The 16048-nt window shown below is 41.8% G+C and overlaps 3 protein-coding genes across 7 annotated transcripts in view; 1 reads left to right on the top strand and 2 right to left on the bottom strand.

Annotated features, from left to right (window-relative positions):
• The window catches only part of smu1b (SMU1 DNA replication regulator and spliceosomal factor b), a 15211-nt gene extending 13089 nt beyond the window's left edge, over positions 1-2122 (bottom strand). The window contains exons 1-2 of one of the 3 annotated variants that reach the window (XM_027144102.2): positions 1843-2122; positions 398-611 (exon numbers count right to left, since the gene is read on the bottom strand). In XM_027144102.2, coding sequence (XP_026999903.1) covers positions 398-611; positions 1843-1868 — 240 coding nt within the window. In that variant the 5' untranslated portion in view covers positions 1869-2122. The remainder of the gene's footprint in view (positions 1-397; positions 612-1842) is intronic. The other 2 variants (XM_027144100.2, XM_027144101.2) reach the window with 2 other exon arrangements.
• Positions 2123-2921: 799 nt separating this feature from the next.
• Positions 2922-6331, bottom strand: rps6 (ribosomal protein S6). Its single transcript, XM_027144106.2, has 6 exons — positions 6184-6331; positions 5273-5404; positions 4594-4804; positions 3728-3874; positions 3203-3360; positions 2922-3064 (listed from the first exon to the last, which is right to left on the bottom strand). The coding sequence occupies exons 1-6, from the start codon at positions 6187-6189 to the stop codon at positions 2969-2971; spliced, it is 750 nt and encodes a 249-aa protein (XP_026999907.1). The 5' UTR covers positions 6190-6331; the 3' UTR covers positions 2922-2968.
• Positions 6332-6684: 353 nt separating this feature from the next.
• Positions 6685-14160, top strand: LOC113641415 (alkaline ceramidase 2-like). Of its 3 annotated transcripts, none has more exons than XM_027144083.2 (6): positions 6685-7148; positions 7351-7465; positions 8424-8565; positions 9955-10095; positions 12063-12200; positions 12419-14160. In XM_027144083.2, exons 1-6 carry the CDS (start codon positions 6984-6986, stop codon positions 12603-12605), a joined length of 888 nt encoding a protein of 295 aa, XP_026999884.2. In that variant the 5' UTR covers positions 6685-6983; the 3' UTR covers positions 12606-14160. The 3 variants fall into 3 exon arrangements, with proteins under 3 accessions (XP_026999884.2, XP_026999886.2, XP_026999885.2); XM_027144084.2 differs by having other exon boundaries at positions 6688-7148; positions 9958-10095; XM_027144085.2 differs by lacking the exon at positions 9955-10095 and having other exon boundaries at positions 6686-7148.
• Positions 14161-16048: the final 1888 nt, after the last annotated feature.

Raw genomic sequence — 16048 nt, 5'->3', positions numbered from 1 at the left:
CTGGAGCAATAAGTGGGTTTGTGTGACAAGACCATGTTGTGACCATAAACAACAGCGACGGAAAGAAAACAGGACGTAATAAAGAAGATAAATGATATAAGAGCTCCGACGTCAGAACGTCGACCTGAGAATAGAAAGAGGTTTAAAATGTTTAAAAAGCAATCGGCTTCAATCAAATGTTCATCTGAAGATAAAACAAAAAACAAATCGTCACCTGGGACTCGGTGACATGTGACACGTGTTTCGTTTGCATTTGGAACCCGTTTATTAACATACCTTTCCGACGACTTGTCAGAATTTGCATGTAATTTGCAGACATTATGCATTTACACCACGTTTACAACACGTCTCATATTTGTGTTACAAACTGTCCTTAACGCGTGTCCAAGTGTCTCACCTGTTCGTACAGGTCGATGAGCAGCTTGTCAGGTAGTTTGAGGTGTTGGATGGCTCGCAGCACTGCGTCCCACCGGCCGCTGTTCACGTCCTCCATGAAGCTCTCGATGCTGTCGATTGTGTTCAACACCACCGTGCTCTCCTCCTGCAGCGTGGCCAGTGTGCGCGGCAGATTGTTCTCCTTCAGGTACTGCATGATCAGCCGGATCACACTGCTCCAGATCACACACACACACACACACACACACACACACACACACACACACACACACACACAGTTCTAATCTAACCTTCTACATCATACTGGACATCAGACGAGTTTCTGACCATCACATAGACACCATTAAAGACTCCACAATGTTTTTTTTTCCCTTCAGAAAGATAAAGATAAAAAATAAACCCTTTCATAAAATATTAAACAAAAATAAACAACAAATTTCCTTCGGCTGTTGGTAAGAAAAGGAACGAATCAAAACCACAAGAGATTAAAAACATTCGATATCATCAAACTATTTCACTAATTATATTTACATTTTTAAATCGACTGAAAAACTTCTATAAAAATCTATAGATCCTAAATAACAGAAGTGTTTGTTGGTTGATTTTCTCGTCTCTCTCAAACCCCTGCTGTAATTATTTAAACCAGAAAACAACAGATTCTCCTTCAGACTTTAGTCCTTTGTTAAGCACAAGAGCTTAATGAACAGTCAGAAAAGCCAGTGAAGATCCTGCAGAACTCAATAAACACAACCGTCTCCTGTGGTCAACATTTACACTCCATCCCTCCATCCCTTCTTTCCTCCATCTACAGATCTACAGACGCTTTGTTGTTTAAAGCTTTAGAACAAAACAAGCTGTAAATCTCCCAATAAGAGCAGAGTTTAAGGTGTGAATCATTAAATCTGACTGAATGAGACTGCGGCACGAACGTGACATTTAATAACAGGTCATTTTATGATTATACAAACTGCACAGAGCTGAAATTCACTGAGCTGCTGATGTTTTACAGCAGACGAGACGCTTCAGAGCAGCAGCAAGAACAAGAGTCAAGAAATATGACTGTTGCATTCATTATTTAATGCTAAGTTGCATCTCTCTCTCTCTCACACACACACACACCCTCACACACACACACATACATATACACACATACACACCCACACACATATACATATACACACACAACTCCTGCACAGACACACACTCACTCACATACACACACTCACTGACACACATATATATACACACACATACACAAACATCACACACCACTCCTGCACAGACACACACACTCCTACACAGACACACACACACTCCTGTACAGACACACACACACACACACACACACACACTCCTGTACAGACACACACAGAGACAAACACAGACACAAACACACTCTTGTACACACACATATCCCCCCCCCTTCCCCCCGTACATGATACTCACTCGGCTGATTCCACCTCCATCTCCATCACTGTTTAAAGCCGCAGAAAAACCGCTCACATTCTTTACAAGCGCTCGCTCTCGTGTCCGCGCGTCCCCGCCACGTGAACGAGCCCCTGTACACGTGCTACGTAAAATCACGTCACTCTGTGCTGTGTTTTAACGAAGGGGGCGTGTGTGTATGTGAGAGAGATGTGTGGTGTATGAGTGTCTGTACAGGAGTGTGTGTGTGTGTGTGAGATGTGTGGTGTGTCTGTACAGGAGTGTGTGTGTGTGTGTGTGTGAGAGAGAGAGAGATGTGTGTAGTGTGTGTGTCGCAAGAGAAGAAAACACACATATAAACACACCCACGCGTCACAATCACACGAGTGTTATTATTTAACCTTACTAACATCCCATAATAAACATGCTCGTGTGAGATAAACACTAACAGAACACTAACATTAAAGTCATGCACGTGACAGAATACACAGGTCACTATATATAATAAACAATAATAATACAGTGAGGGACAAAGAACATGATCCAGTTCTAAACGTGTATAAGTGACGTCACCAGGACACTGACGTGACATCACGTGGACTTTTATTCACAGCACTAAGCAGAAGGGCAGTTATTTATCCTGATTAATGTGCTGGATCGGTGAAACGCGAGACTGCCCTCTTGTGGCGCACATAAGTCACTGCACTGGAATAAGAAGTGAATGTAGATGTATTCGGTACTGCTGCCACCTGCTGGCCACAAACCGTACAGCACCACGTGTACGAGCTCCAGGACACACATACGGAACTAAACCGGGTCGAGGAGTGAAGGTTGGTTATTTTTATATATAACTCCGTTTATATCTCAGTCATGAAAAAAATAAAACTTTTACTCCATCTGAAACGGTGTGGCTTTATAATCACCTCAGTGATCAGTGTAATTTGTACTTATGAGAATTATTGAGCACAATTATATTTTTATATCGGTTTCAAACCTCAGATCATTTACATCATTTCACCTCTTTAGCTTAAAATGATCCACGTTTCTGATAGATGGTGAAGTCTCTGTGCTGAGACACACACACACACACACACCAGAAGTGAGAAAAACGTTTGAGATATTTTATTTATCATCTACAAGCACCACTTTATTTCTGGCTGGACTCAGATTTGGACTGAGAGGCTCTCAGGGAGGAGAGGCGACGTCTCTTGGCGATCTTCTCCTGACGTTTCTCTTTGGCCTCCTGTACAACAGAGCAGATAACACAAGTGAGTCCTTACTGAAGAAGAAAAACCTAATCCACACATTCAGTCTATCACACAAAAGTGAACACGGGTGCGTTCCGTGAACAGTGAGAGAGACAGCTCTGATCATCTCGTACCTTCATTCTCTTTGCCAGGAGCTTGGCGTACTCTGCAGCTTCGTCTTTGTTCTTCTGCGTTCTCTGTCTCTTGAGGGCAATGCGACGGCGCTTGTGCTGCAGCACACGAGGAGTCACCAAGCGCTGGATCTTAGGGGCCTTAGTCCTGGGCTTCTTACCTAAAGAGGGATCAGATTAAGTTTCACACACGTTCAGACTGACGAGAAAATGTGAAGCACAATGCAAAGGTTTAGTCAGAAGCTGAATGTGTGTGTGTGTGTGTGTGTGTGTGAGAATGTTTGTTGGAGCGATACAGTGCGACCAGCCGTGCTGTGTACAGATCAGGTCGTTATCCGGTTTGCAGCTCCGTTATCACTGTGGCATCACGCTGTCCCCCCTTTAAAGCTACCGACCAGCTAAAAAGGGTCTACTGGTGTGCCGAGCGTCTCCTGAACCTTAAAACTACTCACACTCCTAATGAGTTCCTCCAACCCAAATATCCGACACCAGACCTAAGCATCAGGATTAGAGAAAGCTATTCCTCACCTTCCTTAGTCAGGGGTCTGCGCACCACATACTGCCTGACATCGTCCTCTTTGGACAGGTTGAAGAGCTTGCGGATCTTGCTGGCTCTCTTGGGTCCCAGGCGGCGAGGCACGGTGCTGTCGGTCAGTCCGGGGATGTCCTTCTCACCTGCACACAGATTTACAGTTTAAGGCGCAAAATCATACAGAAAACTAAACATTCCATAAACACTACAGACTGAAATCACACTAAACACCAAGCGATAAACAAAACATTATTATAAAAACTCCTTCAGACCAAATAAATAAACCTAAACAACAACAGAATTAACTTTCTCCTCGATGGAACTCAACATTGTTAGGGTTCATTTTAATAAACGCTTCTTTGACCATCAGCACTGCTGTTTCAGCAACTTTTAAAATCATTCATTCGACACAATTCAGGTTCTTTATCATTGTGAACAATTTCTAACCCCAAAATAAATTAGAACTGAAACACAAACCCAAAGTAACAAACATAACCAAGAGAAACAAAGCTAAAGCAGCCACAGGAGCCTGTAGAGTGTAGTGTGTGTTACACTGGGGACAGAAACCCAAACACTTCTGACTTTATGGTAAGAACACGACTTTGTATGCAGCCAGAAAATGTAGAAATAAATGTTCTTATTTACTAATTATAAACAACAAAGTATAAAATTCCAAATAAAAATCTCTAATCTCCAAACACACTAATTTATTTGATAAGCCAGAGGACAGAAATGAGCCATTTAACCTCTTACACCATCGAGACATCGCTTATTATTTATTTTGTCCAGTTTTAGCTACTTTTCTCTTCACCACTGGCACTAGTGCATCTCACACTACACACGACTGAGCCGGACATCTCACCCTTCCTGACGATGACCAGATTGAGGACGCTGAGGTTGGCGTCGACGATGCAGCCGCGGACGGATTTGCGTTTGCGCTCTCCGGTGCGTCGTGGCCTGTAGCACGAGTGACCCTTACTGAGGAGCAGACGCACGCGGCCGTTGGTCAGAACACCCTGCTTCATGGGGAAACCCTGCTTATCGTTTCCTCCACTGATGCGCACCACATAGCCCTGAGACAGAAACACAAACACACAGGTTAATCTCTCACACACACACAGAGCTCACGGGACAACAGAGGAAGGAATGTCGGAGAGACGCAGTTCGACCAGTTGCGGTGTGAACAGACCGAGTCGTTATCCGGTTTGCGGCTCCACTTGCTATAGCATCACGCTGCCCCCCCTTTAGAGCTACTGATCAGCCAGAAAGGGGTCTACTGGTGTGCTGAGCTTCAACACAAATGCACACCAACACGACACACTACAGCTAGTGAAGCGCAAACACACAGAGACACAATCCACTGTACAGTGTTATAACACTCGGTATTTAAAGCAACACTGTGATCAGTACAGCTGTGACACTGAGACAGGAGTTTGAAGCAGAGCTCCAGAGGAACGAAGCTCACTTAGTAGAACATTCAGCAGACAGACGATGTATAAACATGGATCTGAAAGGTCCAGCTGGGAAAATAACAGACTCACCTTCCACTCATCACCCAGAGGGTCAGCAGACACCTCAGTGGCCATACGCTTCTCGTAGAAGGTCCTCAGCTTGCGCTCATCATCCACTTCAATGAGCTTCTGACAGCCAGTGGCAGGGAAAGAGATATTGAGCTGTGGAGAAGAATCAGGGAGAACATCACAGGTTGATGATTCAGTACTCATTCAGTACCCTAACCTGATTCAGTACTCATTCAGAACCGATTCAGTACTCATTCAGAACCGACTCAGTACCCTCTAACCTGATTCAGTACTCATTCAGAACCGACTCAGCACCCTCTAACCTGATTCAGTACTCATTCAGAACCGACTCAGTACCCTCTAACCTGATTCAGTACTCATTCAGAACCGACTCAGTACCCTAAACCGATTCAGTACTCATTCAGAACCGACTCAGTACCCTAACCTGATTCAGAACCGACTCAGTATCCTAACCTGATTCAGTACTCATTCAGAACCGACTCGGTGCATAGACATGTTATTTAAACAAGTGTAACCCGGTACTACTTTAACCCGGGACCAGAGTAACCCGGTTAGTTTGAGCTCCATGTGTACGCTAACTAACTAAGTTGGACACATTATCTGGTGTTTCGTTACTTTTCCTGTATAAAAACTTTACAACTTTCTCCCCAAACCCCCCGCACCACACACCCCAAAGCCACTTCATCCCCCAACATTCTGTCATTTCTGTTTCAGACCTCCGCCATGTTGTAGTTAGCAGTTAGCCTATTAGCAGTTAGCTGCTCTACAGCCCGTTAAATCCATCACCATCCGCCTGACACACAGCCGCCATCACACGCCAGTACACGTGTGACACGCCGTTATAGTGTCCTGGTCACGTTCCGCCCTGTCTGTAAGAGACACAGCGATAAAACACACAACATTAAACTCACCTTCATCTTACAGCTGCGTCTGGGTGCGCGTCCACACGAAAAAGACCGGAAGTCCGCAGCCTACTCTCACATACGGGCTCCAAATATCGCGAGATTTCACATCACCGTACTGCAACTTCCGGAATCAAATCAACACAAATACAAATAAATTAATTCACCAAAAAATACAAATAAATGAATTCCTGACTAATATATTGAATAAACAAAATTTTATTTCTTTTATTAAATGTTACTACAATTTTTAATAATTTCGTTTAAAACTAACATAAAAGTAAATAAATACGGTTCTAAATATTATTTATTTATTTATTTATTTATTTACCTTCGTAATGTAATTAATAAATAAAGACTAAAACGATTCACCTTCATTCTGGTGTTTATTACACATTATTATGTAGTTAAAACGTAACAACTCTGATTTATATCCCATAATAATACAACCCTATTTATATATAAGGGTTGAAGTGAAAGTCTTGTGTAATGTGTTTAGAAATGACTGGAGAGAAAACAGCAGATTTTCTCTTCTGAACGTTTACAATTGGCACTGAATAAAACAAAAGGGTTGTGATGTTGATTGTTGTTGTTTTTTCAGTGTAAGCTGTTTAATAAAGCGTGTGATTGACAGCTGAGGTCACGTGACCGGCTTTGTTGTGTTAGTGATCTCACTGAGGGTTAAAGTTTTTTATTCTGAAGTCACTGTGTGTTATTTAGAGCTGAGTGTGAGAGCATGCAGGAGGACGACGAGGACGAGGACGAGGAGAGAGGATCCAGACTCAGAGACAATCAGCAACAGGGTGAGGATGAGGATGATGATGACAATGATGATGATGATGATGATGATGATGAGGGTGATGATGGTAAACTCTGAGAGCTGGAGAGATCAGCTCCAACCTGGTAGCTCAGAAGTGGACTGGTGTGAAGGAAATTATCTCGTCCATCCCAACATCGCTGAGTTCTACAACACGGTCAGAGACCTTTATTATCACTGTAATATTATTTATTCCGTACACTTTTGTTACTGTTTCTTCTTCTTCTTCTTCTTCTTCTGATTTAAGTTTTAAAGGTTATACACACTAAACTACAAATGCTCGTTATTTTATAATTCCATTCTTCGCTTTCTTTATTTTGCTTTTCCCCCCAATTTCTATTTCCTTGCTGCGATTACAGATCAGTAATGTGCTGTTCTTCGTGCTTCCTCCTCTCCTGATGCATTTATTCCGTCAGTATGCGGTGTGTTATAACCGTGGGATTTATGTCATATGGTTCCTGCTCATGGTGGTTGGTAAGTGACAAAGCCTTAAATAAATAAATAAAAACGTCGCTGTTGTGTTTGAGACGTTATTCAGATATGATTTAAAAATGTAACAAACAAAACTGATAAAGTTTCTTCTTACACTTAACATGACTGAAAGGTATGAAGTGAAGCGGAAGATGATCACAAATATATAACATGGTAGAATTTTAACTCTTTAATTTGACATTCTTGTGTTTTTACAGATGTCTTGTTTATTTCAGCAAGTATGAATTTCTTCTAAAACATCTTTCAGCATTTTCTGAACTTTTCTGTGTGTTTGGAACAGTGGAGTCTGTAGATAATACAGTAACTGTTGGAGACGTTTCCTCAGAGATACGACCTCCTGCTTCCTCCGCTGATAATAAACTCTTTTCTCGAGACATTTGCAGTTTCTGATATTCATCCACAGGGCAGACTCGAGTAAAGTGAAGAAAGTACAGTGAGCTGATGGAGTCAGGGTCAGTACGGGGCGTCTGTGTATCAGATAACGAGCTTTAAACAGGTTCTAGGAGACCATCTCCATCTCCATCTCCATGGTGGCTCTCGTCAACATCCAGCCTACGCATTGTTCACTTCTGCTTTAATAACCTGTGTCTCTAACAACACTATCAGAGTCTTTGGTTTCTCTCGGCTTACAAGCTAAAGAGGCTTCGGTTAAATCTTTTTAACTGCCACCGTATCCAGTGAAATTTATACACAATACAGATCAGATTTCCAACCAGGTGATGAGGAGAAGTAGGTGTAGGAGTTTAGCACGATGAACGTCTTCTTCATGATGCTGTTTGTTTAGGTTTATTCATTCTAACACAGCAGCGGTGGGGTGTGAATACTTATGCACTCTTTGTACATTTACTTTGTTTTTGTTTTTTTATCACTAAAGTTGCAGACAGGTGGATGTGGATTACAATGATGTGAACACGAGTTATTATGGTTTCTCTTGTCCCAGGTCTGGGCTCGGCGTATTTTCACGCTACGCTCAGTTTTATTGGTCAGATGTTGGATGAACTGGCGATCCTCTGGGTGCTGATGTGTGCGTTAGCCATGTGGTTCCCTAAAAGACTCCTGCCCACAATGTTCCAGAGACACAGGTACACACATCACACACAGGTACACACATCACACACAGGTACACACATCACACACAGGTACACACATCAGACACATCACACACAGATACACACATCACACACAGGTACACACATCACACACAGGTACACACATCACACACAGGTACACACATCACACACATCACACACAGGTACACACATCACACACAGGTACACACATCACACACAGGTACACACATCAGACACATCACACACAGATACACACATCACACACAAGTACACACATCACACACAGGTACACACATCACACACAGGTACACACATCACACACAGGTACACACATCACACACAGGTACACACATCACACACAGGTACACACATCACACACATCACACACAGATACACACATCACACACATCACACACAGGTACACACATCAGACACAGATACACACATCACACACAGGTACACACATCAGACACAGATACACACATCACACACAGGTACACACATCAGACACAGATACACACATCACACACAGGTACACACATCAGACACAGATACACACATCACACACAGGTACACACATCACACACAGGTACACACATCAGACACAGATACACACATCACACACAGGTACACACATCAGACACAGATACACACATCACACACAGGTACACACATCACACACAGGTACACACATCAGACACAGATACACACATCACACACAGGTACACACATCACACACAGGTACACACATCACACACAGATACACACATCAGACACAGGTACACACATCACACACAGGTACACACATCACACACAGATACACACATCAGACACAGGTACACACATCACACACAGGTACACACATCACACACAGGTACACACATCACACACAGGTACACACATCAGACACAGATACACACATCACACACAGATACACACATCAGACACAGATACACACATCACACACAGGTACACACATCACACACAGGTACACACATCAGACACAGATACACACATCACACACAGGTACACACATCAGACACAGATACACACATCACACACAGGTACACACATCACACACAGGTACACACATCAGACACAGATACACACATCACACACAGGTACACACATCACACACAGGTACACACATCACACACAGATACACACATCAGACACAGGTACACACATCACACACAGGTACACACATCACACACAGGTACACACATCACACACAGGTACACACATCACACACATTATCGTTTCCATAGCAACAGCTCACCCACAGGGACGTGTACAGCAGACGTTCTGTATAAACCGATTAAATAACCGTGTGTCATCAGCGAAGTTTCCTGTAAGGAGTCTCCAGTGGCAGCACTTTGTAAGTCAGGACGTTTTGTTCAGCAGGTGTCGCTTTAAGCTGCTGGTCATTTTACTGTCGCTGATTTTCACCTGTTTGGCCTTCGTGAAACCGACACTGAACTCTGTGTGTCTCATGACTCTGGGGTTCCCCTGTGCAGTGCTGCTCACTACTGAACTCCTCAGGTCAGAGAAGCATCACACACACACACACACACACACACACACACACACACACACACACACACACACACACACACACACACACAACACACCCATCATACACACACACATACACACACACACATCACACACACACATACACCACAACCAGTCACACACACACACCCACTTCACACACATACACACACCACCCACCACACACAGCATATCACACACACACACACACACACACACATACACAAACGCACCTACACACACAGCACTACACCACACCCACACACATCACACACACCACACACACACCTACACACACACACACATCCAACCACTACACCACAGCACACCCACATACACTACACCAACACATCACACCATACATAAACACCAACACACACATACACACACACACACATCACCACACCCACACACAGCCTACACAATACAATCCCCCACACAAATCCACACACACACACACACACACACCCCCACACACCACACATAACACACCCAAAACACACACCTACACACCTCCACACCCACACATAACCCACAGCAACACAACACACACACACATACACACACATACACACACACACACACACACACACACACACACACATACACACACACACATACACACACACAACACACACACACATACATACACACACAACACACACACACACATACACACACACCACACACACCACACACACACACAACACACCACCACACACATAACATACACACACAACACACACAAAAGAAAGGTAAAAGTGATCAAATACACATAAGAACTGTAAGAAGTAGAAAATATATATTTATATATTTATATATTTAAAAGAATATATTTATTCAAGTATAAATTAAACAAATTAATACAGATTTAAGTCAAAGAAGAAAGAAGCAGCAACAATTTTACAGACAAAGCCATTCATCAGTTATTTTATTTTATGATGTTATTTTTATTAACTAATGAAGAGAAGAGGTTTTGTTTGTGGAGTTAAAACAAGCCTCATATTTGTACTGACTTTCATTTCCATCAGATTCTTGTTGCTGTTATTAATAGTCATAATTTCTCATTCCTCACACAGTGTTTTGCATGCGCTTTGACTCCTGCTCTCATTCTTCTGGAGACTGTTTTTCATTTTCCTCATCAGTTATTGTGACATACACACACACACACACACACACACACACACACACACACACACACGCACACACACACCCGCACGCACACGTACGCACGCACACACACACACACACACACACACACACACACACACACACACACACACACACACACACACACACACACACACACACAGACGGGATGCTAGACACAGGGCAATAATAGATGTGAGAAATGGGGCCCTTATGTTTTTTTAGGTATTTTTCCTACTAATGTGATTATAATAACATGCTACATTAAATTACATTAAATTTAGTTCACTTTAATTTTTTTGAATCAAATTAGATTAAAATGTATCAAATTCCTTATTAAATAAAATGCATTTAAAATAGTACAAATTAATGATCGTTTATTCTGTTTTAAGAAAGTGTCACGAGTTGATTTTTTAAAGACTTCTTCCCCCAGTGGACACACTGGGTACTGCACCAATATCTCTGCCTCTGTTTGTGTGTGTCTGTGTGTGTGTGTGTGTGTGCGTGCCTGCGTGTGTGTGTTTGCGCGCGCGCGTGTGTGTGTGTGTGTGTGCGCGTGCATGCGTGTGTGTGTGTGTGTGTGTGTGTGTGCGTACGTGTGTGTGCGTGTGTGTGCGTGCGTGCGCGCGTGTGTGCTGTGTGTGCGTGCGTTTGCGCGTGCGTGCGTGCGTGCGTGTGTGTGTGTGTGTGTGTGCGTGTGTGTGCGTGCGTGTGCGCGTGCGTACGTGTGTGTGTGCGTACGTGCGTGTGCGCGTGCGTTTGCGTGTGCGCGTGCGTGTGTGTGTGTGTGTGTTTTCTTTCTGCAGGTGTGAGAACCAGCGTGTGTTTAAACTAGGTTTAATCTCGGCGGTCTGGTGGTTTCTTGCTCTTCTCTGCTGGATCAGTGACAGGATGTTTTGTGAAATTTGGTCCAAAATGAACCTCCCCTACTTACACTGCGTTTGGTACGGTCCAGATTACTGATGTATAATTGGTACAGATTGATGCTTTATGACAGGACAAACACTGAGTTAATGACGAGTAAAGGAAATAAAGAATATTGTGTATGTTTATAGATATGTTTCAGTCCTGGGTTTGGATAAGAGTGATGGATGGAGACTAATAACAAAAAGTTTATTTTCAGTAAAAATCCTGAATTCTAACTGCTGAGTGTTTATTTCAGGCACGTTCTCATCTGTGTGGCCTCGTACCTGTGCTGTGTGTGTTTCGCGTATTTCGATGCTGTAAGCGAGGTTCCAGAGCGAGAGCCGGTTCTTCAGTTCTGGCCCAGTGAGAGCTGGGCTTTCATCGGGGTTCCTTATGTCACTCTTCTGAACTCACATCGAAAATCCTGCAACAAAACGTGGTGAAGTCTTAGGAAGAGTGTGAAGTTGTAACAGGGTGGTGACACAATGCAGAGCGAATCAGTGACATAATGATGCAATGACATAATGATGCAATGACACAATGATGCAATGACACAATGATGCAGTGACATAATGATGCAGTGACATAATGATGCAGTGACATAATGATGCAATGACACAATGATGCAGTGACATAATGATGCAGTGACATAATGATGCAGTGACATAATGATGCAGTGACACAATGATGCAATGACACAATGATGCAGTGACATAATGATGCAGTGACATAATGATGCAGTGACATAATGACGCAATGATGCAGTGACATAATGATGCAGTGACACAATGATGCAATGACACAATGATGCAGTGACATAATGATGCAGTGGCATAATGATGAAATGACACAATGATGCAGTGAAACAATGACCCAGTGACACAATGAGACAGTGCACACAAATACACCAGGACAAAGTGGCACACTGATATAGTGACACAATGACACAGTGACACAATGACACAATGACGCAGTGACCCAAGACACATTAACACAATGACGCAGTGTCACAATTACACCAGGACACAGTGGCACACTGTTATAGTGACACAATGATGCAGTGACAGAATGAAGCGGTGACAGAATGACGCATTCACACGATGACACACTGATGTAGTGACACAATGACACAGTGACACAATGACACACTGATGCAGTGACACAATGACAGAGTGACACAATGATGCAGTGACCCAAAGACACATTAACACAATGACTCAGTGTCACAATTACACCAGGACACAGTGGCACACTGTTATAGTGACACAATGATGCAGTGACACAATGACACAGTGACAGAATGACGCAGTGACAGAATGACGCAGTGACAGAATGATGCAGTGACACGATGACACACTGATGCAGTGACACAGTGACACAATGACACAGTGACACAATGACACACTGATGCAGTGACACAATGACACAGTGACACAATGACACAGTGACACACTGACACAGTGACACAATGACGCAGTGACACGATGACACACTGATGCAGTGACACAATGACGCAGTGACACAATGACACACTGATGCAGTGACATGGAGAAGGATGTTTTCAGACATGAACATGATGCAGGATGACAGAAGTTGATGTATCGTTCTACCTCTCACACCAGTTTCTCCTCAAAATCCCAACAGCTGGATGTTTGCTTTAAACACACAATTCATATTTGCTACAACTAAGAATATTTCTTAAACATTTTGCTTTCTAAATTAATGTTTATATTCTGATAAAATAATGATGTTCTGTGCTGATGTGCTGATGTGCTGATGTGCTGATGTTCTGATGTTCGGCTAATACATAATATAGCAAACATTTTTTATGTATATTCTGACGTGAGACTACAACATAAAAACTACAAATCTTTATACATTTGTTTTCATCACTTTCTCTGAATATGTAAATGATGATTTTTAGCTGAAATTAGAATTGATTTCCATGGCTTGTAGTTTTTGTCCAAGAATTAAATTTCAATCTTTTATAAAAATTCACCAGCTTACTTTTATTTCAATGTTACAAATTATGTTAGAAATTAATGATTAGTAAAAATAAAGCAGTTTAAATAAATCAAGCAACTTAATAAATATATTAAAATCTATTAAACTGAACATTAATTTTCATCAGTTCTTTTCTGCTGAAGGAAATTTAAATCTATAAAATAACAACAACAACAACAACAACAACAACAATAATAATAATAATAATAATAATAATAATAATAATAATAATAAACAAACCTACTATATGATAATAAAACATGGGGGAAAAATAAACAATTATTTTCCGTTCAGATCTTATCAAAACACCAGCTTGCTTGTCACTCACTTCTAGCTTATTTATTTAAATAGTTCATTTGAATAGAAAATTCAAATAATTCTCACAGGATTCAAATTGTTGTCTATATCCAAACCCTGACAGAGAAGGTGCGTGATGTTTTGTCTCTCAAATCAACAAACTGACTTTAATAACCACATGATGGATTTTTGGTGTCTTTAATTCTTCTGCATGACCCATAATGACCTTCTGCTGTTCTCCTCATGTTCTCCTCATGTTCTCCACATGTTCTCCTCATGTTCTCCTCATGTTCTCCACATGTTCTCCTCATCTTCTCCTCATCTTCTCCTCATGTTCTCTGTTCTCCTGAAATGATTGAAAAATATTGGGTTTGTCTTTAAATCCTGAGGGACTGGAGGAACCCGGAGGTGCAGGAGATCTTTACCATTTATTTATATGAAGCTGATACTCAGCCGTATCGTGATGAAAATAAGATGATTAACAAGGTTCTGTAACTGTTCTCTGATGGGTGTGGAGCTCTACACTCCAGTGGTTCTCCCCATCTTCTTCTTCAGAACATACTGAGTGATTAACATTCAGCTTCCTCATCACTGCTTTCTTCATGTGGTCCATTAGTAAATATCCAACGATGAACCCAGATGCAAGCTTGTTTGAGGAGATTCTGTAGTTTGAAGATGGAAGAAATGAATCTGAGGTAAAAGAGTGTGTGATGATCGTGTGATCTTACTCTGAGCTGCTCATTACGGACTGTTCACATCACACCGACTGAGTGACCGCAAAACACCAAACTCTATAAACTCTTTCAGTCAAGTGTCCATCAGGTTAAATCCGACTGCAACCTTCTGCATTCTTCTGACTGAGGATGAATAAAGGAGGATGTTTTTGTCACATTTTTGTTACCTGTTTAATTTCACAAGCTTTTGTTCCATGCAAATCACGGTGTCATTTTTCTCCCAGATCACCTGCTATCTTCTGTCCCTCAGAGATTCTTTCATCTCATGCAGTAAAATTTGACTAATATACTTAATTGTCTTCTTAATTAGTCTCTAAATTAAATTAGTTCTTTATTTAAACCTTAAGTCCTCATTTAAATATTTTAACTTCACCTTCTTTTGGACTCTTTACATCTCAAGATGACGGAACATCAGACAAACAATCTGTCCGATTTCCAAACTTATCAGACTTTAATAAACCGGAGCTCTACAGTGGAGCGGAATGTTTACAGACACACAGACAGGAAGATAAACTCCAGCACACCGGTTAATTTGCTCATGTGTCACGTCACATGTTTCCACTGACCACAGCAGGGATGTGACCCTGAGCCCATCAAATTAATGCCACAAAATCACACAAGAGCAGAATGAGTCTGAATAACACAGGTACGTTACGTCTCTATTGTACGTAGCCTACGACTCTATGAGTGAATAAATATGATAAATAATTAAATAATATATAAATAATAAAATTGTTCATTTTTTTCCCTTAGGATTTGGAGTTGAATTTTAATGTTTATTTGCTTTATGTTTTATATTTACATCTTTTAGTTAATCATCCGCTGAACATCACGTGCTCCAAAACAAAAAA

The sequence above is a fragment of the Tachysurus fulvidraco genome, chromosome 7 (genome assembly GCF_022655615.1).
Source record: "Tachysurus fulvidraco isolate hzauxx_2018 chromosome 7, HZAU_PFXX_2.0, whole genome shotgun sequence".
In the NCBI taxonomy this organism is placed as follows: Eukaryota; Metazoa; Chordata; class Actinopteri; order Siluriformes; family Bagridae; genus Tachysurus; species Tachysurus fulvidraco.
Note: the sequence above shows the minus strand (reverse complement) of the source record. Positions and strands in the feature narration are given on the sequence as shown.